The sequence below is a fragment of the Egretta garzetta genome, unplaced genomic scaffold (genome assembly GCF_000687185.1).
Source record: "Egretta garzetta isolate BGI_Z169 unplaced genomic scaffold, ASM68718v1 scaffold130, whole genome shotgun sequence".
NCBI lineage: Eukaryota > Metazoa > Chordata > Aves > Pelecaniformes > Ardeidae > Egretta > Egretta garzetta.
The window spans coordinates 1,473,528-1,499,809 of NW_009258284.1; the positions used below are offsets into that span (position 1 = coordinate 1,473,528).

At 37.9% G+C, this 26,282-nt stretch overlaps 1 protein-coding gene across 3 annotated transcripts in view; it reads right to left on the reverse strand.

Moving 5' to 3' along the window:
• Positions 1-3,459: 3,459 nt before the first annotated feature.
• MARK1 (microtubule affinity regulating kinase 1) overlaps positions 3,460-26,282 on the reverse strand; it is a 37,952-nt gene continuing 15,129 nt past the window's right edge. For 2 of the 3 annotated variants that reach the window (XM_035892599.1, XM_035892592.1), the window contains 11 exons: positions 25,224-25,460; positions 25,015-25,134; positions 20,734-20,833; positions 20,018-20,130; positions 18,561-18,735; positions 17,241-17,434; positions 14,533-14,633; positions 11,332-11,493; positions 10,266-10,520; positions 7,410-7,454; positions 3,460-5,296 (listed from right to left, as the gene is read on the reverse strand). In XM_035892599.1, the coding sequence (XP_035748492.1) occupies positions 4,942-5,296; positions 7,410-7,454; positions 10,266-10,520; positions 11,332-11,493; positions 14,533-14,633; positions 17,241-17,434; positions 18,561-18,735; positions 20,018-20,130; positions 20,734-20,833; positions 25,015-25,134; positions 25,224-25,460 (1,857 nt within the window). In that variant the 3' untranslated portion in view covers positions 3,460-4,941. The remainder of the gene's footprint in view (positions 5,297-7,409; positions 7,455-10,265; positions 10,521-11,331; positions 11,494-14,532; positions 14,634-17,240; positions 17,435-18,560; positions 18,736-20,017; positions 20,131-20,733; positions 20,834-25,014; positions 25,135-25,223; positions 25,461-26,282) is intronic. The other variant, XM_035892585.1, reaches the window with a different exon arrangement.

A 26,282-nucleotide genomic window follows, 5' to 3' on the forward strand; every position in this document is an offset into this window, starting at 1 on the left:
GCGCCGTGACCCCCAGCGGAGCCCTGAAACGGCTCCTGCCCCAGCATCGCATCCGCGCAGCAGCCGGCCTGGGAGATCATGCTCCTTCACTGTCCAAAAAACAAACAAAAAAAAAAAGCCAAGCTCCCTGGTAATCCCTCTGCTGTAGCTGTTCCTCCCTACAGCCTCGGGTGAAGAGCATCGCCGGTGTACGGGGGGAAAGTACCATTCAAAAGCAAAGTTTGTGGGTGGTTTTTGCCCAGATGCAGGGGGAGGCCGACAGCCACGCGAGCCTCGGCAGGTCAATGGTTGCACTTCTGAAGCAGCGTCCCTGTAGCTGGGGCTGATTAAGAAAAGCAAAATTGTAGAGGGAGGATTGATATAATTTATTAAACCGGTTGGTATGGTTATCAACATTTGCTACATATACAAATACTTCAGACAAGCAGACATAAAAAGGGGACAAACTAATCCTTTATTGCGGATTCTTCTTTACCGAGGAATGAAGCCTTGAACCCAGGTCTCCCAGAGATGCGCCCTCAATGCTTGGCAAGTAAATCCTGTGCCCAGAGGAGTTCTCTGCCCCAGGGACACTGTTTCACCGTCATCACAGCTCCAGCCCGAAAGCTGTGTAATGGACAGCCTGGCCCATCCTCTGAAGGGTGGAAGACTGAGCTGCAGGAATAGTGTTCTGTTCCTTCCCCTATTTTATATTGGAGGTATTACCACCCCTCTGACCATCGCCAGGTTTTTAATTTAAATCTCCAGAAGGTCGAGGCAGAGACCTAAATCCCGGACAGGATTTCATGCTTCCAGTACTGGTTCCACGTGGACACCTACCACAGACCACGCATGGCCCTTGGAGCTCCTCGAGGCTCCGGCAGCGCCTGCAGGGCCCGTTCCTGAGCCACCCGGTTCTCTCCCCCACCTCCTGCAGCCAGGTGCTGAACTTGCCTACGTCCTGGAGGTGCAGGTACCGTCCTGAACACTGCAGAGGCAGCGAAATGCAGTAAGCACCAAAGGTCCTGTCCCAACCTACCTATTTTAACAGCAATCCCATGGTAGGGAGCCTGCAGCAGCGAGGTATAGGAGTGAAAAGCTTGCATGCTCTCCATACATTGCCATAGATTTTAACATGCTACTTTCTTAGGCAGGTTGAGGGGTGAAGTAATTGCTTGATGCTGATTAAGTAGCAGCGCCAAGAAATAAAATAGCAATAATCTGCAAGCAGCTGCTGAATGGGACCTTTCACCTTTTAACCTCGAGCTACCTCGGAAAATAATTTTAAAGAAAAAAAAAAAAAGCATTAAATATTTTTCTGGGGCTTCAAAAAGTGTTTACATTGAAGTTTTCTATTTATAGATCCATTACTGAATGTATACTTTGCCCCTAAACAAGAATTGCAAAGGTAGTGAAAGATAATCTGTCTTCTCAAGAGGGGCAGGCCTTTCCCCACAGACTGGGTTTGTACCGCACGAGTTTTGTTTTCATTTTCTGGAGTTCACCTACCAAAACCTCAGAGCATGCATCTCTCAGCTGAGATTTACTGCATCCATTTGCGCGGGGACAGGGGAACCGCAATGCGTTCGGAGATGAAGAGGCCCGAGGCACCCCTCGGGCGTACGACACTGGGTATCGGAAATCTCGTGTCTAACAGCTCACAGAATTTTAGCATCATTCTAACTGTATGTCATTAATGACACCACTTGGTTCTCAAGCATTATTTTTCATCTCCAGAAGTGGGAGTGAACGTTTATAGTCCTTTCATTGACCTATAAACATTATAATGTTTTAAATTGGACTGCATGAAAAGGGGTCTACTTAGTTTGGAAGTGCCTGTATACCTTGAAGAAAGAAATAAAGCAAAACACCAACCCTGATCCAGCAGAACCATGCGGTAGTCTAACTGTTCACCCCCTGCCCACCTGAAACAGCCCTCAGAAATGCTGCCAAGAAGTTACAGTCCAATAGGTAAGCCCTCGGAAGACCCAAGGCATCCCAATCCCTTCCTGGGGCTGCAGAACATGATGTGGCATTTAACTGGCTTTCGGATTTCCCAGGTTAAAGTTGTGCTTTAAAACGCCACGCCGATCCCCTCCCATGTGAAAGTCAAGCTGCATTTCGGATCCAGATGTTCTTACTCCCCAAGAGGGGGATGGCTTACAGGTAACAGGTACTAACAGGGCAGCTGCTGAGGGGCTCAAAACCAGGCATTCAGTACACGACGTCTTGCTGATCTCCGTGCTAAGTACACTCCGCTTGCCACTGAAACCAGCAGTTCTGAAAAATTCCCTTTCAGATCTTCCCATCTTATTCAATCTGCCAGGAACAGGCGATTTGGAAAGCCCTGTGATGCATTTGGGTGCAGCTACACCTTTTGCGCTCGGGTTGTGCCTGTGCTGAAGCACTTGGGGCGTTTGCCACGGAGAGCGTAAGGCGCGTCACAGCTCCTCTTCCAAGGAGGCAAAAGCAGGAAGGAGGGCAGCAGGGTTTGGGAATTGGGGTGATTTCATGACGCTGGCAGTTCCTGGAAATAACACCATTTGCAAACTGTCCCTATATAGAAACATTAAATGGGCACTTTGGGGCGCCGTGTTTCACAGGAGAGTTGAACAGAAATTTGTAACCTCTGTCCTCTGGAAGTGCTCCCTGCATTTGGTGGAGCATGAATATCTCTGTGGTTACATGAAGCGCTGAAAACCAGCCACAATCTAGGGCAAAGTCAGCTGTGTAGAGACAGAGCCCGTAGAGGTGGGAAGCTTAAGAACTTAATCTACGGTCTCACAGCATGACCTATATATTTTTTTTTTTTTCCACCGAAAACCCTTCGCCTTTTTTGGAAGGCTGTTTCATGACTAAGCTCATACATGATCTTTGATTACCATCGCAGTTATGTGCCACTGGTGTGTTTTCAAGGGTAACTGGGCATTCATGGACATCAATGGGGTAAATTGAGCAGACACGCAAACCCCTCCCGAGGCTGATTTTGGTGAATTGCTGGAAAAGCTCCCCGACATCCAGATCTCAGAATCGCTAAACCACTGATACTTTCTGCTCAGCACAAAGACTGCAGAACCCATGCAACGCTAATCCTGAAGCCACACGATGCTGAAGACGGAAGTTCGTACATCTTTGGGCTGTTTTGCCACCTGCCGTAATTACTGCGCTTTTATAAAGGGCAAACAACAAGTATTTTAGTATGAGAACTGTTCAAGTAAGTTTTAATAGAGTGCACCAGTGAATCAAGATGACTTGCATCAGATTTTGTTTCAACGAACATCAGATTGAAAAAAAAAAAAAAAAAAGAGAGAGAGAGAAAAGGGGCTACAGTTCTTTCTTTCCAAACACCACCCTGTTTCTAAGGCAACAATACACGTCCATCTCCGAACATAACTGTTACATAGGAAGGCTACATCACAGTACAGAATGTAAAGTCCATCTCGGTCAAGAAGCCATTGGAGAATGGCACATTTACTACACTTACAGCCTTCTAACTTAGGGTTACAGAGTTTACCACAGCTTTTTTTTTTACTTTTTATTTTTTAAAGTGACAATTCCTTAATGAACTTTCTATTCTTCATAAGAGTGTGCAGATGGGGCCCATATGTTGATATTACAGTAATTACGACATTAAATAACATTGCACGACCAACCTCTATGGTTAATTCAGTACAAAATAACAAGTATTAAAATGTACCAGTACTAGTGGTTTTACATAGTTTATAATCATTAATTATGAAGGAAAAAAAGGTGGGGCTTTTTTTTTTTTTTCTTTTCTGTAGGCAAGTGCCTTATTACAAAGCTGCACATTACAGGCATAATGATGTGGAATAAATACAAGAAATCTGGTAAAATATTAAACACAAACAGGTTACATGGGAACAAACTGTACAACCACGAAAGCATAAATCAACAATTTTTCATTATAAACAATGCAAGTTTAGCTGTAAAATATTATGTGGAATTGCATGTACTCTTTGGAGGCACATGTTCCAAAAGCCAAGCTAATTCCTGAGGTGGTATTATTAACTTATACAATTGGTCAACACTTCAGATTACCTTGTGCTATTAAACAGTCCCAATATTAATATATTTCCATAAAATGGAATTTATAGTATTCTGAAGGCAGCAAACAAGTGATATTTTACACCATGATATTCAAATGAAATAATTACGGTGCTCCATTTTGGTGCTACATTTGTTAATGGGCCACAGGAGTAAGCACTGTAATTTGCAGACAGAACATGACTTACGCCTCGTTTCTGTTCCCCCACCGCTCTGAGCTGGCCCAAGGCAGAACAAAGTTTTTAAACTGTAAGTGCCAACACTGTAAACATGTTTGTATTTTTTTTTTGTCTCAACAAAACACTGTCCAATAACAAGGATAAGAGCCAAAGATAAGCAGGAACAGTCTCGTGTAGAACAAAAGCCTATTATTCATCGACTTTTGGTTCAAATCATGAACAATCTTTAAATAATTAAAAATGGTCATGCTACAGTTGTGAAAACTATTTTTGTGCATTTGACTCAGGACACAAGTTTTTTAAAAAACGCATGATAGAGGTAAGACTTATAAAACCCACCAAAAATGTAAATGATAGGGAAGAACTTTTCCAACTGAAAGCATCAAACATACATGTCTGTGCAGAAATCTAGACAACTATACAAGATCTGAATTTAAGCAGTCATCTTTTTATTATACAACTCTATGAACATAAAATGAACAGAATGCTCTATATACTTACCTGTACATGTGAACATAACTTCTTTAGCTACAGTTATTTAATATAGGTCATACTGGATTTAACTTTACAATTCTGAATAACTATGTATAACCTTATTGCAATAAGGGCAGTTTCTACACGGGGAGTTTCACAGGCCAATCACATTAGGCGTAACCAGTACATTCAAAGTGTAGATCATGTATGAATCTTCCCTGATCCCAAAAAATTTAGGTTCTCTTTACAGCTTAAGCTCGTTTGCTATCTTGGATGCAATGTTCTTAAATGCGATAGAAGTCCCAGATATTCTCTTGAAACGAACTCCATTGAGCGACAATCGTGGCAGTTTGCAGACTTCCATCTCCCACTGAACAAGGCTATCTTGTCGTGCATCACCGTGAACACAGAAGAGTAAAAACCTCTCTTTTTGTTCGTAGTCACAGTTATTAGCGTCTAAGACTTTCCTTATCTCTCTCATCATATCGTTCGGGTCCATAGAACTAGTGGTCTTCATGCTCCACGTGAACCGCAAGGAGCGTGGCTTCGAATCTTTGCTATCCTCCTTCTCTCTGTCTTTTGGCTCCCCAGAAGCACTCCTGGAAGAAGTGACATACAGCACGGTCAAATATAAAAGCAGTGTAGCCAAGAGACAGAAGAGAAATACAGTTCTAGAACAGGGGTTTCTAAACTGCGACTGACGCACCACTAGTCACACGCAAGCTAATTCAAAGAGTCAGATGGATACAGTTGGAACGGTTGCACGCCCTCGCCTACGCTCACGCGCGCTTCGGCACAGCACTGGGAGCTGCTGCCAGCACTGGTGCAGCTCCCAGTGGTGGCACACAGGCAAAGCAAGTTTGGAAACCCCTCCTCTAAAACGTTCTGATGACAGCATGTGCAATGGTGGCTGCGGCAGACACACGTTACTCCATACTGCTCCAAAGAAAGTGGAATCTATGTAAAAGCATGACTGAAGTTCTGCTGATTTCATGATCTGGAGCATGCCATACACCAACAAAACCGAAGTTGAGGGGCACAGTCCTGAAGCGTAACTCATACTGAAAAAGCAGCAGAGGAAGAACCCCCACCCTGCGATTCACAAGCCTTCAGTTAATCCCCTCCCCTCTTTTCTGGCTTTTCCCCCTTTTGCATTTGTTATGTATTTTTGACCTCTCTCTGTGTAAAACGACCTTGTAAGAATGTGCTTTATTTTAACTGATGAAACAGAATTTTGTGCTGGTCGTAAAGAGCTTGTCTGTCAACCAGTTGAGTACAGAGCCAGCAGCTTTTTCACAGAAGAAAGAGCAACATGTAGACACAGAGTATTTTAGTCGATAAAATGACTTGGACAAAATTTCAAGGGAGTAATTTCCAATGAATGTTCTTACTCTGACGCTTCCTTACTGAATAGATGACTTATTCCATTGTAGAAAGCATTTTGAGAGACAACACAAATTATTTTAAAGTAATTCCACAGCCAACTATTTCTGTTCTTGTCCCAGGCACTTGAGATGCCTGATGCCCCCCTGTCCATCACTGGGGAAAGGTGCTGTTCTCATTTTGATAGTCTATAAACTGTTGCTATTCAGAGAGGAGTCAAAACAAGCATTTTAAATTTAACTTTCAGTGTGATCCCCGGAGAACCACATTGGTATTAAGGGACAGAGCATGGCAGGGATAAGATCTCAAACGACTTTTAGCCCAAAACAGACACTGTAGGATGACAAAAAGTAGAGGAAGCTAGAGAACGAAAGCAAGAGCTGAAAGCAACTTCACACTTCATTTCATTTGAACATTTGGTTAATCTCTCTTCCCTTTCCACATCAAGAATTCAACAGCTAATAAACTTTGAAATGAAAAGGGCTAACGTAGATAAAATGCGTTGTGTATTAAACAATGTATCCTGTTAAGAATGCGCTTTTTTTTTTTTTAAAGTAAAGGCTTTCTGTTTTGAAAACTGTAAGTCGATACTTTCTGTACGTGACCAGTTTAGAATGCAAACTACAATGCCTGTTCATTAGAGAGCATAAAAAATGAAAAGTTATGCACTGTGCTAAGCACACCAAAAATGCAGAACCAAATGCTGAAACATGGCAAAAGAGCAGATATACTGGAAAATGAGCATGTGAAGGAATGCTTTGCTACTAACAACGCATCTACAGATTTGTGTACAGCGGTTGCCATACAAATTCATTATTTAGCAGTCACCACCCTTTTTGTCTGAATGTCACTTTATTTCTCAGTGCAAAGTGACATTCATTTCTCAGGGACTATAAGGTGTTTACTGCTGGCAAACAGCAGCTTTAGTAATGAACACAATATGTAACTGTAGTAAAAATTTAATATATACATATATACACACACACACAAAATGTACTCCATTTGTTTACCAAAAGTAAACACCATTGAAGATTTATAAGCCAAAACATGATTTTAAGTGCCTAAATGATTGGTTAACTCCTACAGGGGGCATTATTATTCAAAGGAATATGCTTAAATAAAGCTTTATATTAAATACCTTGCAAGAAAGCAAAATTGAGGGATAAAGGACCTCACCAAAACCCCCTCCCCCCCCAAATAAAAAACATTTTTGAAATGCAGATTACTTAAGCACTATTCTAGTTTACATCCTGATTAAAAATCTTTAAGAAATCACTTAAACCTTGATGCGAAAGACCTAGGAGCGAAGTATTAATAGTGGCTCCTCACCTTGAGGTGTCAGTTCTGCCACTGGCTTCGCCTTCACTTGGATCCCTCAAAACAAAGTTAAGGTTGAGATTCAATGATAAAGGTGAAAAATAAAAAGTTAAGAAAACCTACATCTAGAACAATGTTAAATAACTACTGAACAAAAAAAAAAAAAAAATCAGTAATGTCAAGCCTAATACTGTTTAATAGTATTTTTTTCACAGCTGTAATTTTAATTTCCCTTTATGACACCTTAACTTCTTTCAGCTCTGACATGTAATTGTTTAATTTTTTTTTTAAAACTGTAAAATTAACATGTTGTTCTCAACCTACTGCAGACAGAGCAATGGCTGCATGTAATTCCAGTAAGCACAGAGGAGCAGTTGGTCAAGGCAGTCCAGGGGGGCTCCACTCTGCACCCTTCAGGGCTGGGCCTTTAGACCTCAGTCCCAAAACCACTTAGGTACATGCCCATGCTTAAGCACACTCAAGTGATTAAAGACAAGACGTGCCTAAGAGTTTGCGAGACCAAATGTTTGGAGCCCAGTTCAGAAAGGTTACTTCAACATCTGTGTAACTTTAAGCAAATCAGCTGTTACATTGATTTAGGTAAGATTACTGGTGAGCTTGAGGTTAAACATATCTTTTTTTTTTATCTTGTTGAATTAGAGCTGTACTTTACTAAGGAACTGTTTTGCACTATGCCTCTTTAGCCTGAAGCAACTTGAAAAATATCCATACATTGTACAAGCCACCTAAGTACATTCCTAGTGCTGCTGTACAAATGTTTTAGCACCCTATTTCAATTAGGCAATTAATTTAATACCTTCAAAATCACAAATACTTTAATAACTAACATCAGAGAAGTATCACTCGACATAAACCATTGTTAAAAAAGTACTTCAATCCCCTATTCATTAAGCATTCTCATTATGCATTTATTTTATATACTTACCAGAAAAGGCATTTACCTTTGCCAAAAGCTAGTAAAAAAGTCTTTCACCTCCTAATCAAAGTATGCTTTAAACCATGATTTCGTGAACACTACAGAAGGTAAAAAGCATGCAGTTATGTGATCCAACTAAAAGAACAGCAACCCTTCCCGAACCTCCACCCATGTATAATCCCAGCCACTAAAAGTCTCAAACAACCCAAAGTTTAAAACAATAAAAACACACCAAAACACCAACCCACACCCCCCCCCACCCCAGCAACAAAACAAACAAAAACCCTACAAAGGCCTTCAACTATAGGAAAATGTATTTTTAGCAGTATAAAACATAATAGGAAATTGTATTAAAATGTTCTAAAGATAATTTTAAAATACATCAATTTACAATATGTTAATTCTAAATACAGTTTACAATATTATTTTAATATTGTTGAACATAATGAAAATATTAATTCTTTGACTCTTCAAAAAATTCAAGATACCATTACTTGCAAATAATAATGAACTGTAATGCAAAACACCAGCCTGTGCTCTTGAAATTGGTTAATTACTTAACAGAAAATACCTTTCCTTCCCATCTGGAAATCTACACTGACACCACAGTTGACCAACTTCGCTGTAACTTTTTTTTTTACTTTTTAAAACCAGAGAACAAACTCTCTCCCCCCAACTATGTAAGTGCCGGAGATACCAGTAATGGAGGATCATAGTCCTGTATCTTCAGGTTTCTGAAAAAAGAAAATCATTCACATACGTCTTTTTTTTAGGTCATCATGGGAGCTATTATTTAGACACACACTGACGCACTAACAGCTCACCAGGTTAAATACATTTTATGAGGAACATTACTGAATTTTCAGCTTTCTCTTTTCTTTTCCCTTGTAATATCACCTGACGCAATTCATGCGACTTGCCACTATTAGCTTAACCTAGCTTTGAATTTGAATGTTTCTCTTCTTTTTTTCTTTTTCACACACAAATGATAGAATTCAGTACATAACAGCATGATTCTGCAAAGAAAACAGAGGTTTCCAAGATGTAATTCTGTTGTAAAACTGACAAAAGTGCAGTATGGACATGTCCGTAAGTAGGCCTAAGAATTACAGGTAAATCACTGTTAGAAAGAGGCAAACTGAAAATTAAGGCCCCTTTTGGGAAAGCTATTGTGACAACTAAGTCAACAGTCACTTGATATTAAACAGTGTATTGGAAAAATCTTTCCCAGCACCTCTCCTGACAGTATCATTACTGTTAGCATCATCACAGGAATGAACGCAGGTCCAGGATGTGTGGGTTTTCTTCTTTCAGAATCCTGAACTTACATTTGAAGAAGCCGGCAACATGATACGAGAGGCTGCATGATACTGAAATATTAGTATTTCCAGTCATCCAGACTTCTATCCATTTCTAAGCTTCTCATTTATTCACAGATTTTAGAATTCCCCAAAATAATTTGTTAATACCCATTCTCTCTAAGCACAGCACAATAAAATCGTTGCAAATACAGCCCTTGCAACAAACTGGACCCAGTTGAAAGAGTAAAACACTGTTAACATTAAATGACTCATTTTTAAGTCACTGCTTTCAGTATTTAAGTTCATTTGATTTTAACTTAATTGTAGCATCTTTACATTTTAGCTGTAAAGCATGAGCAAAAAAACCCAAACAACTGAACAGTGTTCTCTTGCTCCTTTAAAATAAAGAAGTAGAATATCTGGTCAAACATAATGGTTACAATATACACAAAAATAAAACAAGGCAGGTTCTGGAAGGAACACAAAAAACAAGCAGCATTCTAACTAAATTTACATTTACTTCAGACTTAAACTATAAATTCTCCATGACTTCACAATTATGGCCCTAGTTATAGGCTGGGTTTTTTTTTTTTTTTTTTTTTTTTCCCTCTTAAAAATCGAGGTACTAACCTGCGAACAAACTTGGAAGTTATCTTGCTTATTATACCAGTTGATGTCCCTCTTCTAGCATGTGCAAAAGCACCGGTTTCATGGGATGGTGAGGCGGGCGGTCCATTGTAAGTGGCATTACGCCGCTCCCTTAGCTGCTCACCATGGAAAGTGCTTCGACTTGAACTCCCCCGAGGAAAGCGGGTTCGGTCTGGAGTGGTAGTGCTAATACTATGAGCAGATGGGGAAGCAGCAGGCACTCTTTGAGTTGCACTGCTGGGAAAACAGAAGCATAAATAAAGACTATGCTAGAAACCCTCCTACATGACAACCATTTCTCAAAGATAGGAAAAAAATTTCTGCTCTTGATTCTTTTTTTTTTTTAAAACCAGAATCTGCTACTGATTTGCTTTTATGATTCATACTTAGAAATAATCAAGAGATATTTTCATTGTAAAATCAAGTTATGTCAAGTATTAAAAACAGTTAAAAAGAGTATACACAGATAATAGGACAAAGGAAAATAGCTAGAAAATACTGCAGTAAGATCTGAAAGCGTTCCCAGCCCTCTTCTGGAAAAATATGTTCATCAAAACCTTTAACACACAAGCACTCCAAAACTGAACAGGTATTTCTTAAGAAGAAATCATCCGGCACAAATAATAAATGCATAAAGCTATTTGGGCAGTTAATAGTAAAAGCAACTATACTATGGTGCTTTTAGACAGAAATGAGCCTAGTAATCTGGAAAATCAAGAGGTTAACATTGCAGTATTTCATTTGAGTTTATGATGGTCTGTGCTGTACGGGCCCCCGTCTAAATTAGTTAGATTTTTAAGTAGTTACGTTTTCCAGAATCTTCCAGAGGGAGGCAGTCAAGGAACTTCTTTTACGGTATGCAAACATGTGATGAACAAAATCAGGCTTAAATCATCTGTAATACCCACACTACTTTAGTAAGCTACTGTTTTGAAACAGAACGCAACATGACAGTTTCGAATAGACTACAAACATATTGAAGCATATAATGAATGGAACAACATTTTTAAAGTGCACAGCATTAAAGAAATAATAATCCATTTATTACCTTGGTCGATAAGCTTCAGTGCCATCTTTGATGGTTGGCAGTGTAACTTTTATAGGATGTCCAGAGGCAGACATGGACTTTTGATGTCGAGGCCGTGTTGATACAGCAGAAGCTACTGTAGAGCCTGCAGAAGATGTGCTACTCGCAGACATTTCTGTTAGGCTTTTACCATGGCAGCAAGGCAGGAGGGACAGACAAATGAAAAGGGGAAAAAAAAAAGTTAGCATACAACCCCATAGAAACCAGGGAAAATAACAACTAAGTTTTTTCTTTTATGATATAGCAAGTGCTGTTTAAATAACCAGAAGACTGAGTGACCTGGCTGCCTTAGTCAGCTAAAGTAAAGAATACAAAATTCTGAGAAAATTATGTTCTTCCATAAATCAAATCACCATATATATTAAATTAGGCCTTTTCATTCCTCCCAAGATTAAAGCTTACACACATTATTCAAAATAATGAAGAAAGGCTACAAAAAGTACATGGAAATAATAAAAAATACCAAAAAAGAAATCCACAAAAGACTTAAATAGATCGATTAAATAGAGACTCTTTTTTGTGAAGTGAATACCCTTATTTTCATTTAAAACTCAAACACCTAAAACTTTAAACATTTTGAACTGCTGTCACATTATCACTTGGAAGTGACTGTTGTTGTATTTCACCTCTGGATTTTTCCATAGCGTTTTAAGGGAAAGGTAGCTCCATCAGAAAGCCCCGACCTATAGAAGAGGTGGTCACAAGCAGCAACCACTCAACAGCCGTTAAAGCAATTCTGAATTATTTCTTCCCCTTATCTATGAAAAAGTTGCCAATCTTGAACTTTTGGTAAGCAGTCAAAAAATTCTCAGGAGAGACAAGAAATTCCTTTCCACTCTGATTAATTTCTTCAAAATGTCTTCAGCCATTAAATAGATAGAGGTGTTATATCACTAGGGAAAGTGAAACAAAAAGACACACAAAACCTAACAGGCCTGATGTCTGTATTTCTAATCACTTTGTTTTCTATCATGGTGACACCTTGGAATGTTGTGTTTGTGGAATTACTTCTACCTACATGGCCACATCTACTTCTTCTACATGGCCACTACACTTCTTCAGCAACACAAGATTGTATTCGCTTCTGAAAGACATCTTCAATACCTTTGAGAATGTCAATATGCTGTAAAATGCCTCTGACTGTGACAGCACTGCAATTTGAAAAATCCTCTGGTTTTCAGTACCTGGGGCTACCACTGCTGGATGTCTTCCAAAAGATAAAATCCCTACAGGCACATGATAACCAAAACCCCTTAACCTGCCTTCAAAGAAGCATTGAAAGTGAAATAAAATTTTGAAAAGCTGCGAAAGCTCACGCAGGAGTTTACTTCTCCGACAGACACAAGGCAAAAGCCTGCCCACGACCCCAGGAAGAAGGCAGCGCTCCCCCAAGTGAGGGGAGGCTCTTTCCTGAGCCTTGCAGAGCAGCACCTGTGGCTGCTTGCCAAGGGAAACAAAATGGTCCGCTCTGCTTCAAGCGAAAATATTCTCCTTCTGTACCAGCTCTGTATCCCATCCACTGCTAGGCTGAGCCAACCCTTTCAAGATACAGTTCCTTCCACCAGTACTTTTATTTCTGCTTTGCCTAAGTGCCGAGGAAGGTATGAAAGTAGCAATAAAACTACTGTGTTATCAATTTTTGAAACAAAACTCAAATGACTTAAGACAAACTGCAGCTTTGCCTCTACAAGCATAAACAAAATTGCATTAATAATGTATTAGCAACAACAGTCCCAAAGCTAAATAATATCTGTAGCAAAGAGGTAAATATTTCGGATGAATAACCCAGTGGCACAAGATGTTCAGCTATACCAAATCCAAACTGAACTGCCACACAGTGCATGGTAGGAAAGGCAAAAATACAACTCAAAAGAAAATTCTCGTCCTTCATTTTTCAGAACATGTTCCAAGAACTGAACATATTCATTGCACTAATTAAAGTAATAAGGATTAAGAGTCGGCTGTCTTTTCAATACTATAGGAAAGAAAAAAATTGTAAAATGAAAAACTTCAAAATAAAATCCCTTCTCATTATAGTGGCTTTGGTATTAAATCTATTGAAAGAAAAAACTATCAATCTTTGTGAGATCAGGAAAAGAAAAAAAAAAATATATATTTTAGTATATATTTTAACCCTAAATCTAAACAATGTGTGTTATCCTCTTTGTTTTTAAAGAAGGATTGCTACAAAAGTTGTTCAAAATGCTTTAAACAGTATAAAAAAAAAATTTGGAGAGATGCTTTTGAAAACACCCATCTAAGAATTTGAAATTAATACTGAAAATTAGTTTTGTGCTTTTTAACATACCTCCTTAAAGCAATTTAAATAGCTGTACTTTACATGTTCCATAGCTCATCATTTCAATATAGATCAACAGCCCTATACTTTTCCTGTTTCCAAAATTAAATGCATCATTACTAGATTATGTTATTTCATGCTAGGGATTTTTTTTGTTCATTTTACCTTACCTGTTTTATTTAAATAGCTTAAAAAAAAAAAAAATCGGACTAGGATCTATTGCTTTAAACTAAAAAAAAAAAAATTTTCCAGGTTTTATTACTCTCCATTAAAGCCAATGCTTTATTGTTTCAGTCAGGTACAGGGGTTAACTAACACCAAGAATGAACAAAGAACCGATTTTTAAAAAAGTAATTGTGGCAATGTTAAATACAATAGTATTTAACATAACATACTAAACCGAGTGTAATTATCATCCCACATACAGATACAAATTGGCTACCATCACGACTAAAATATTATTTAGCCCAAAAAATTATATTAAAAAGGACTGACAAGTCTTAACAATTTCAACTTTTTGAGTGATTACTAGGAGAAATGAAAAAGGATCAGGCTACACAGGGTGATCTATCTGAAGTTCTTCACAGCAGAATCGCCTGCTTCGTTGTGAGCATAGTTTCTTTGTGTTGGAAGACAACCCTTGGTAATAAATGTGATTCCATAAAAAGAGGCAAAGGCAGATCTACACATTTAGTTATAAATTTCATCACAAACGTAGAAACTGCAGTGGAAGACAAGATGAAAACATATGCTTGGCTTTATGTATTCCACACCATGCTTCACAATGGTATTAACTGCATAACTTAACTTCTATGCCTCAGTTCTTGTACCCAAATTAATAAGCAAGAAAAGTTGAAGAATACCTGTTGTCCTTCCCATTCTGTATTGCAGAATAGCGATCTGAAGAACGTTCACAAACGTAAGTGTTCCTCCTTGTCATTCCGCTACCAGAAAATACATTATTCTAGAAGAAAATTAAGACTAAAATTAAAATACTTCATTCTACTATATATTATGTTGTACAAAATGTAAGCATTGGAAGCAAATAGAGTTTCAGCTGTTTATATATATTCTTAATGTCTTCAAATGAACTAGGTTAATCTGTCAACACAAATAATTTATATCATCAGCTATTTTTTCCCTCCATAGCTCAATCACCACCTCATTACTGTACCATTGAAAGAATGCTAAAAGAAAACTTAGAGAAATTTAATTTTTGCTGACCCTTGCTGTACTAAGTACTATTACCCAATTCCCACATACTGTGTTACTGAATTATTTGCCCCTGGGATCAAAGGAACAAACTGGAATCCCAGAGAACGCATCTATCTGGCTGGTGGAAAGGCTTCCCTGTACAGATTAAGTTGCCAACTGGAGCTCCAGCCTTACAGTTTGTTGCCCCCTGTCAAAACAGTTTTCAAGAGAAAAATTGAAAGATTATCGATCTGTGTCAGTCAACCCAGAAATTACGATGCAGATAGCACGGCAAATAGGTCTTGTAGTAACACATACTGATGGGACTTCCTTTCTGTTACTAATTTCAGTTTGCACATACTTCATAAAGCACTCACATTCTCCTCCTCGCCCTGCCGTGCACAGATTAGCTGCTGAAGACTTACTTTCAGTACATAATGTACAATTCTCAGTTTTTAATACAGTGCATATTGAATTTGGGGTGGGAGAGGTTTGCAGAGTGCTAATATTACATACCGATGCATGCTGGCAAAAGATTTCAAATACACTAAACTCAGGTACTGTGGGACATCATGAACTCCGCAAGATTTACTGTGTGTTTATGTCTCCCTCATCTACTACAGCAGCCTAGTGAATAAACTGTTTCAAAGCCAATTTGTAAGGAAGATTAACAACTGCGATAACAGGCTTTGAAATTAAACTCTTGTAAAAGTTAGATTAGTATGACCGAAGGTGATAAATGTTTTTAAGAAATTCTGCCTTCCCTGACATCATGTTACCCTCAAAATCACACAAAAGTATTTTAGAATTATGAACATTAAGTTCGGTTTGTTCATTTTAAATGTTTGAGTTTTAAAAAACAAATTCACTTTTTTTCTGTGTAAGCTGCTCAACCTTAACTACTGTTGCGATATCAGACACCACCATTCCTTAATAGTGCCCATGACAAAGCCTTCCACAAAGTCCCCAAAATAGTAACAGAGCTAAAAATGTACAAATACTGAAGTTGCCATTAGCAAGTAAATCAATTTCTCATTCCTCATAGCAAAGATCCTCCATTTAATTAGTTGTCACAAAGCAGAGAAATGCTTTCGACATATCAGCTTGTACCATACATGACTGTAATCAGCTTTGGGGCAATATAGTTTTGGGAAAGCTCAGATATGAAATCTAATCTTAGAATACTCAAAGTTCCTGCATGCAATTCACACAGCCACAATTTCAAAGACTCTTTGTGGGGGGAAAAAGCCCTCTATTTAAAATTTGAATAAAAATGTTTAAAGCATCTATAGATGTATTGCGGACGCAGCCTGCAGAACATTAAGAGTTAAATGAACTTCAGCATTTATTTTGTTTAAAGAGAATTCTAGCAGAAATGCATATCACCGTCCCAGAATATCCAAGATTGAAGCCAGCACATAGAATCCTAAAGGACAATGAGAATGCCTGCTGTACGTCTACTGTACTAAAAGATGGCCAGAATTTTTGTATTTAATACAGTGTGTCTCCTCAATGGCAAGAAGTGTACTTGAATCTTAAATTATGAATCACGTGTATTTAATTTTTTTTTTTTTCCACATGAACTATGCTTTTAAGTAGCTGTTTAAGCACTATGCAATATTTTTTCATTGTGTATCCTAAGCACGGACACTACTGCACATGAACTTCCACAAGGCAAAGCAGATGCTTTGTCTCTCATTAGGAGAGACAGACTGTCCTATTTGGAACAAAGATGTCTGAGACAGTAATATGATAGCAGTTTACAAAACTACGAATGGTATCATAGCAGATGAACAAGCAAATTAGTAATTTCTTAATACAAGAACCAGGTTATAACTCATAACATCAACAGGCACACACACCAGGGAACAAGTGGGTTGTTCCCCCGCACCTCACCCCATTTCTGAAGTCAAAAATGAAGTGGTTTCAGAAAGCTAAACAAAGTCAGAGAAAAAAGTTCACGAGGGATATCATGTAGGACCACTCAGATGAAATCTCCAATTCAGGAAGTCCCTTGACTTCCTTGTAGATATACGAGCATTAGAAACCAGAAAAAGAGCACTCCATGTTGGCTCTGTTCTTACGTCCTTTCCCTAAATATCCATTATTTGTCTTGACAGATCTTCAGCTTGCCCAAATGCAGACATTCTCATGCTTACTGTTATGTTAGTGTCAGAAAAAGTAAAGTTGTGGGGTGAAGAGAAGGGTTTATTTTAAAAGACATCCACCGTAGCCTATTTCTGTCTGCCAGTAAAAGTTACTAGAAATAGACTTAGTGGCTTATTCAGTAACCATTAAATCTACAGTAACCTTATGCTGCAGATTTTGTTTAAATAGGGAAAAATAAATATAACATGCCAAAAGCACACACACTCACACTGGGAACTGTAGTTGATTTCTTTCTTTCTGGACCCACAAGTGGACTTGCAGCCATCTCTCCTTTGGATCCCACTGTAGTGCTGCTAAGTTTGCGTGAGACATCTTTGTCCCAGTCTTCTTTCTGTTCGCTTTCCACGCTGTTTGCCTGAGCCCTTTTTGTGTATGACACAGCAGGAGGAATTGAGGGACCAACTGCCAAATAAAAACAGTATTAATAATACCTAAAAATAAGCACTGCATTTTTCTTGGCCAAAGTAGTCTAAATATAATTCCCCGAGTCCAAAAAAAGCATTTGAACAACTATGACTGCAAATTCAGCACATGTACTAACCTATTAAACTGAGCTTTGACAGCCTACATTATTTTCACCCACTCTCTCTTCAGTACCAATTTGCAGTTCCCTTTCCATATCAATACATAAAACCTAGAAGAGTATTTTAATTCTAATTTCAAACCCATGTAATTTGTGCAATATTATGAAAAAAGGAATTAGAGGCTACTTTCCAAATTATTTTTTAGTACTTTTTGCCACATACCTTTTCCTCTAAACACTAGGAAAGATCTTTCTCCCTTGAAAACCCTAAGACTACTTTGTTTAAAAGCATGTTTGTACTTGGAAAAATTACAGTTCTTTCCCCCTCATCATTCTTTAAAATGCTTTGGGGCAAATCTTCCATCAGTAGAAATTTACATTCCTTTGAAATAAAATTACATCAGTTAATCTTCACAATATCAGCTACTTTTTTGGGAAAAAACAACACCACATAGAGGAAGAATAGTACTGGGAGAAAAATTAGAAAGAACAAATGTAAATTAGGCAGAGAAAAGGGCCAAACATTTAAAAAATATTTTTAGTCATTTGATAGTTCTCTTTGGGGGGGGGGGAGGGGGAATATTCTCCTTTCATTTAATGTTTTAAATATGCACTCCTTTTTGATGTAACCACTTTCACCTGAAAATGTTTCCTGAATACGTGGCAAAATTGTTGCTTCTTGGAAACAAACAGTTTGGGCCCAACACCAAATGTACTGATAAACATAATGGTTTGCAGCCTTTGAGTTTATCCATACCAGTATTTTGCCATTACTTCCTAAACAGGAAACATCCTCAAGCTCTTCCTTAGTGAGACAATCAAGCAACAAGTCCAAAAAATTAAATCTGTAAATTACATCGACCCAGATTTACCACAGAAGCGTTCATATGAATAACAGCATCACGGCGGAGCACGATATGATACACAACAAATGCACAGAGTGGTGGACCTGCCAGGTTCACAAAACACTGCACATTCAGACTTAAATTGCGTATGTTACTTTACTTGTTGGAATGTCATCCCCACCATGATCACTGAACCGCCGTTGTTTCTGATTAGTTGATATACTCCGCTGGACCTTCAGGTGAGCGGGAGACTGCACAGAACTGTTGTTGAGGTCGCTGCTAGGACGAGACCTTTGACCCAAGTTGCTGCTGGACAAAGACTCGCCTCCTTCAAACTACAAGAAAAACAGTTTTTCAAAGCATAAACAAAATTCAACATTACTTTTATGGCATAATAAAGTGAAGAGTTCCAATCAAAGGCATTTTTTTAAAATTCAAAATTGTATCCAGAGTTTAATCTTCTGCAAGATGAATTTTATCACTTCATCTGTGTTTAATGTGCTTTAAAAACCACACAGCTAAAGCTAAAAAGTTAATGAATGCTCAAAATAAAATTAGAAGAATTTTGACAGTTACAAAAATTGTGCTATTTTAAAACTTATGCCAAAGAACTACTCCCTAAACCTTTTTTTTTTTTTTTCCCCCTCCTAAGTTTAAAGAGCATTTATAGCTTCAGAACAATTTCAAAATGCATCGGACTGAGTCAGAAGAGCTAAAAAAGCAAGTACTACTGATTCAAGGATTTTTTTATGGCCTTCAACACATCTTTATAAGGTATGTAACTCAGCCACTGGTTTGTTGATATCTAAGAAGCAGGAGTTGTAAAAGCAGTGGAAAAGAGAAATAACCTCTTCCAAGCAGTTTGAGTCAAAATCATTTTTGACAGATTCCCTCAATGCTCTGCCATCACAAGGGAATTCTGTTCAGAGATGTTGTGGGAAAATACGCTCAAAGACGCACGTATCAGACCTGCACTATCTTAGAAATGAAGGAAGACCAATGAAGCAGCAGGAAAAAAAATTCCTTCAAAAAGAAAGCCTTGGTCTCGCCTTGATTTCTTGAAAATCCCTGTGGTCCCAAAAGATCTACAGATCCCTCTAGTTCCAAAACAGTCAAAAGATCTTCCATTACAGATTTATTAATGACTACGATGCAATTATTTATTAAATAATAAAACATACTGTAATACAGTACACGAGTGAGAAAGGATGAGTACATTTCTGAGGAATAAAGGATGTCACATCTTAGTAGGCAGAAGAATAATTGCTCTAGTCCAATTAACTATTTCAGATTTTAACTGTAAACACACATGACAGGAAGAAGATGACAGGAAGAAGACTCAGCACTTAAAAGCCACGCCGCTTCAGATTAACAGCTAGCTTTTAAAAAAGGCAATTCAACATATTTACAAACAAATGTGAAGACACTATATTCCATCTATTTCTTCATATGGGGACTAACAAGATATCCAAGAAGATAAGAAAAGGGAAAGTTACCAATTACAATTTTTTTTAAAAAGAAGTTACAAAATAGTTCATAAAAACATCAACGATCAGAATATTCAACCCAGCCAGATAAAAAGGCCAAAATAGAAGATGTAAATTAGGTAGTACTTACTTCAGGTGGTTTTCTACCTAGAAGCAGGTAAGTAGCCATAACTTCATCGTACTTTTGGTTTACTAAGGATTCATGGATTTCTTCTCTTGAAAAGCCCATTGTGACCATAATGTCTAAAAGTAAGAAGAACCAGATACATTAGCAGAATAAGTGCTTGGGTTTACTGACAACTTAAGAACAATGAAAATAGAAAAAAACCTTATAATTTAACAGGTAACTAGGATTCCACTCAACCAGCATCATCTTTGCTGTGCAAAATCAAAAAGGCTACTACTCCCCTTTTTCGTTGTTATTTACTTCTGGAAAACTCTCAGCTATGTTATTCAACATAGTTCAATGTTATTCAACATTAAATGTTATTCCACAAACAAAACAAACACTGGCAAATAGAAACTATTAATAGCTACAGGGCCAACACAGAATCTTTCTCCGGCCCTGGTGGATAAAAATTGTTGCCCTCATAACAAAATCTGCTTCCTTCTGCCTGTTGAATTCTGTAACCCTATTTGTGTTTTGCTGTGCTTGCAGATTCACGTCAGCTCAGTGAAGTCACAACAGTAGTTACAAGGAGAGCATTGTAATGAAATTTCTCATTTAAATAAAAACATTTTACTTGTACAATGAGATTGTATCTCAAATCCGATAGAGAGTTTAGTTTGACTTACAAGGTAGAATTGCCTGTGTCACTAGATGCAACATCCTTGTATAAGTCTTACCTATTCTCTTGGTGTCATTAAAATCTGGTTCAGGCTCAGTATACGGCTTTAGTTCTTCTTCTTCATGGCCAACATTCATCCACCGATCCTTCATAATTTGCTAAGAAAAGTAATGAGCTTTGGGTCAATATGCCATTTACCATACCCGATTCAGTCTGTGCCAGCAAGTCTGGGGAAAACCAGCTTAAAATTCATTATAAATCTTACAGTTTCTTCTTTTGTCTTTCACATCCTTTTGTTTCCATTAATTCACCCCCGCTACTATTTAGCCTTTACAATACAATGTCCCCCCTAAAATACCAGAAAAATCTACAGAGAGAAAAGTCTGCACTTCCAACACACAAAAATCTTTCATTTTGAACCCTTTGCATCCACAGTCTCTTAATCTTGTCTTGCTGAGTGACACTCACGCCCTAATCTTGGTTTAAGATCCGTAGGTGTTACAACCCTCCCAATTCTATCACAATAAATAACTCCTTCAAATAGTAACAAAGGAAGTTTTTAGAAACTAAGGAATATTTCAGGAGCGTGCCGATGCATCATCCTAGAGTCATTCATTTCAAGATCGTGATGCCAACTGGTCATTTTTTCCTACGATCTTCTCACTGCACTTGACCTAAATATGTTCACAGTTTGGCTGGAGGGAGAAATGCCTTTTAACTCTCTCTATGCCATGCAGATATTGACTTTAAGCATTTCTTCTACATTCTTTGGAAAATTTCCTTCTGCTGAGGCCTGGATCTTTTATATGCCTGCAAGATTGATCAGCTGGAATCCCTAACCACCACCACAACTTCTGCTTAAGGACATACTCATATTTCTTAAAGCACCTAAAAACATTTGCCTTCCTACAGCAACATGCACACACGCCTCTTCAGGGAAAGATGCTAATATTGCTCACTAGATTGACAGAAGAGTGAAACAAGTGCCAGCGAGTCAAGTTTCCCACAGGCTCCAAATATGCCTTGTAAACACCAAATTAAGTTATTTCTCAAAAAGCAATAGTCTCAGTTTTCCGTTGATATAACCAAATTCTTTGTATGTAGTGCTGCTGCCAAATTACAGACCCAAATAACTGTATCCTTACAAGAACAATACAGAAATTTGTACTTGGGCCAGTTAATATTTTGCTGACAGTAAGACTTAAAGATTTGTTCAAAGTTCTGCCACAGAACTGATTTCTTTGGCTTTTGAGGGGGATAAAGGGGAAGGGATTGTGAACACATATTGCTATATTGCATTTCTGGCACACAGAGCATGAGTCTATTTGACAACAGACTTTGGTTATGTATTTGTAGCGTAGCAGTAACATGACAGAGTCCCCAAAGAGTACTATGCAGTATCTGCAATTACAATTTTTTAAAGACATTGTTATTTAAACCTAAAGTTTAAGCATGATGAGGTGTTTGGATGACAGGAATCACAGTGCTCGAATCCTACCTCCCTTTCTTGATCCTTCTTGAATTAACAGGCAAACCCAACAATTCCCACTTACAGTTTTTCATGTCTCTTCAGTAGGTAGACCTATAGTTCAATATAATCTGCTCTAGGTTTCCATCTGTTAAATACCTAAACTTTTGCTAGCTTCTGTCTTTTAAACACATGATCTCATAGGCATACTGAGCTACTGTACAACTCTTAAAACAGGCTCTTGCAATCTAACACTTTGAAGTGACACCAAATGAACCAATTCCAGGATCAGTATTGCATCTGCGTAAGGTCAGCTGGGCTTCCAGTCAGCTGATTAAAGAGCAGCAGCCTTGGTCAGGGTATTTAAAGATTTGACCCAAACTGTATTTCTTAAAGATCAACCCAAACTGAGTTTCAACCAGCTAGATACTATTGATGAGGTTTCCCTCAATTTTCAGGAAAACTATCCAATAAAAATATGGCCTGGCTCAAGACATGTCTGTCTCAAAATTATTTGCTTTATTACTCTTTGTAAGCATAAATCTACTCTGTGGGAATTTCACATAGCATTGCTTTGCAAAGAATTGAAGACTGGGAGGGGAAGAGGAATTTTCTGAAATCCTGTTAGTTATGAGAGATCCACATATTTTCCAACTGCATTTCCCCCCATCTCTTCCTGCGAAGACTTAGTTTTGTAACAACATTCTCTTGCTTCTAAAATGGTTTCTCTCTGCTGCAACCATGAAAAAGTCTAGAGGAGCCATTTTAATAAAAATTTGCCTGGTCCTTACCAGAGGAAGAGTGCTAAGCCTAACCCACACAGTGCTGATCCTGTGTCAGTCTCAGCTTTGATGCTAATGTCACTGATAAACATCCTATTGGATAGTCTGGGAAAAACATGCATGGGAACTGAGCGGGTGTATGGCTGGGACTGAGCAAATAATTAAAAGACAAAGCATAAACAAAAAGCCTCCCCACCTAAGACGACGTTGTCTTTCCACTTTTAGAAATTTCTAATAAATACATGCTTTCATTTTAAATACATATTTTCAGAAGTGCTCAGACAGAAGATACAGTAATATCTTTTAAACCACGTACCATAGCTTTCTAATTCAACAAACGTGATTTCAGGAACATTCATTTTAAAAAAAGTTTGTGATGTCCCTCTCCCTCAGATTAACATATTGATCAATGCCAGTTGTCATTAGTATTTTGGTACTGGCTCAAGACCCCCTGTCACACATAACATTTACTTGCTCTCTTCCATACAATCTGGCAACTACGCCATTCCAGCGAGGCTGCTATCCAACACCGCTCTCCAGGGACAGGAAGGAATTTTAGAAGAACTGGATAACACTACACTACCTAGAATGAAAGTGAAATTAGATCTGAAGGGAAACTGCTGAAAATCTAGAGGAAAGTTCAATAAAAGGAAAATCTATTTTCCTAAAAATTAAACGCGACACAGGAAAAAAGCCAAACTTTCACCATCTTCAAGTGACTATGCTCTTAGCACTATGTCCCCTAGACAGTAATGAATACAACATAATTAATGAATATCAGTGAAGTAGAAGCCATCATTCACTATTCTCTTCAGCACAGACTTTATTCCAGGTTACATCTATTTATAACAAGTCACAAACCAGCATCAGCTTGAAATAAGTTGCATGCAGACAGAGCTCAGTAAATGCATGCTTCCTTGCACAGGTAGCATCCACGCCAGGAAGCATAAGTCATGCCACTACAAATAAAAAGCTCCTTGAATGGGATTTATTCTCTGGAACACCATCCGCTACTGCACAAGTATGCATAGAAAGATGAAACAAAGGTCACTGGTGATTAACTCATGCAAATACTATTTTAAAACCATTCTATTTATCTTCTGCTCTACTTTCATCTCTATGGTAAGTAGATGTTATTTTAAAAAGTCTCTCTTTGTTAGAGAATTCACCAAATAGAACAGAGCAGCATTTAGAGTGAACTCTACACAAAAAAATTGTTAAATACCAGCTCCAGAGTTATCCAGCAAGTACATGCCAATACAGCAAACTTGGAACAAAACAGCCCCTTAAAAGCACTGAACCTTTTAGACACTTTACAAGTTACATGCAGATATACTCTGCATCCCATGAAGAGAAAACCTAATTTACTAACAAAACAAAACAAAAAAAAAAAAATCATAACTCAGTAGAAATCCTCAAAACAAATTTGACTAAGGGACACAGCAGATATTATGCATGTTAATTTTCCAGCTGTTCAGAAACAAAGCTCCCAGAAGGGGGAAAAGAAAGGACTGAACAGAAATAACTAGCAATTATTAGCTTATCATTCAAAGAGTTCTTAGTGTTTATCTGTACTATGGCACTAAAACAAAAAAAAAACACCTCACGTAGTTTTCTATCACAGTTATTCTTCTCGTATCTATCATTTTTAAGAGGTCATGCTGGAAATGGTAAGTTAAATCAAAAATGCGTACAGTACTACTGCCTGCTGCTGTTTTTGTTTTTCTGAAAAAGTCCATGGAGAAGATGTCTACAATCTTGTCCTGCTTTCCACACATTTTGAACTAGCTCCATTATCAGACCAAAACAAGTGGGAGCAGTTAGAACTTTGAAATGCTCTTAAATGATAGTCTTTAGTCAGCTAGAATTACGGTTAGACTTTCACTCATTTACACTTCCCGTTTTCAAGCTGCACTGTTTCTGGGACGTTTCCTCTTTTTTTTTTGTTTAACAAGACTTTTGGGATCTTAAAACAGGAAGAAAGTACCTATCCTATCATGAAAAATAAAGAAGTTTTAAGCGATTATTCTATTTTATTCTTTCTTAATCCAACCCCCCTTTTTTTCCCCCCCAGGATGAAATAACTTACTTCCAAGCTGCCTCGTTTTATTGGATTCAGTACTAGTAGCTTCTTAAGTAGATTTTCACAGTCTGTGGACATATAGAATGGAATGCGGTACTTCCCCCTCAGTACTCGCTCCCTCAGTTCCTTTAAAAGAAAGTTTTAAAAGGTGAGCCTACTAATGACGTAGAAGATTTAAAGAGAATAAAAGCCAAGCTTTCATATTGTAACTGTACCTTTAGATTCTGACCATCAAATGGCAGTGATCCGCTTACTAGTGTGTACAAAATCACCCCAAGGCTCCACACATCCACTTCAGGACCATCGTATTTCTTTCCTTGGAAAAGTTCAGGAGCAGCATAAGGCGGGCTTCCACAAAACGTGTCCAGTTTATTACCGACTGTAAATTCATTACTAAAACCAAAGTCTGCAATTTTAATGTTCATGTCTGCATCAAGTAGAAGGTTTTCTGCCTAAGAGAAAAATGAAAGAAGGGACAATTTATATATCAGAGTAAGATCAATATATCACACAGTGTTAGCATTTATCAATAAATGCAAAATGTTTCTTTTTCTAAAATGATTCACCATCTGTATCTTTCTTGCAGAACAAAAACTAATCACCCGGAATACATTACAAAGATTGAAAATCAGCTATGTTTACTCAGGAAAATAGAACCATTAAAAGCAGCTAAACAGACTTGGAAGTCGGCTAGTGAATCAGCTATGAAGATTTTCTTTTCTGGAAGAAACAACTTTGTTCAGCTTTACACTGAAGTATCTAGACATCTCAGAATAGCAGTTTCAGCTTTTGACAGGTTCATGCCAACTTCTGATGCCAAGCAGCGTAAATCTAATTCCAGACATCATCTACCATTTTGGTGGGATAAATGTTAGAAGGGATTTAAGACTTTAAAAGAAGATCTCTTCTGTTTACAAGATGAAACACTTCAAGCTATGTTCTGTATCTTAGCATTCTGTACCAAAAAATTGTCTCCCCTTTATTATTCATGTTTGCTTTAGCAATAACAACAGCACGGTGTTTAACACTCAAGTATTACATTGTGTATGAAAAAAAATGCATATATTATACATCTAAGAAAATTAATGCCTGTGCAGCGATCATCACACGAATGGAATGCATCACATATACATAGATGCAAGTATTCAGGAGCCCGGGAGAGTCAGTAAGCAGTATCTTACACTTAGTATCACAGGTAGGTCAGAAGATTAAAAGAACAAGGCTAGAGAAATACTAATACATTACCGGAAAAAAATAAAGTGCATTTCTCAAAA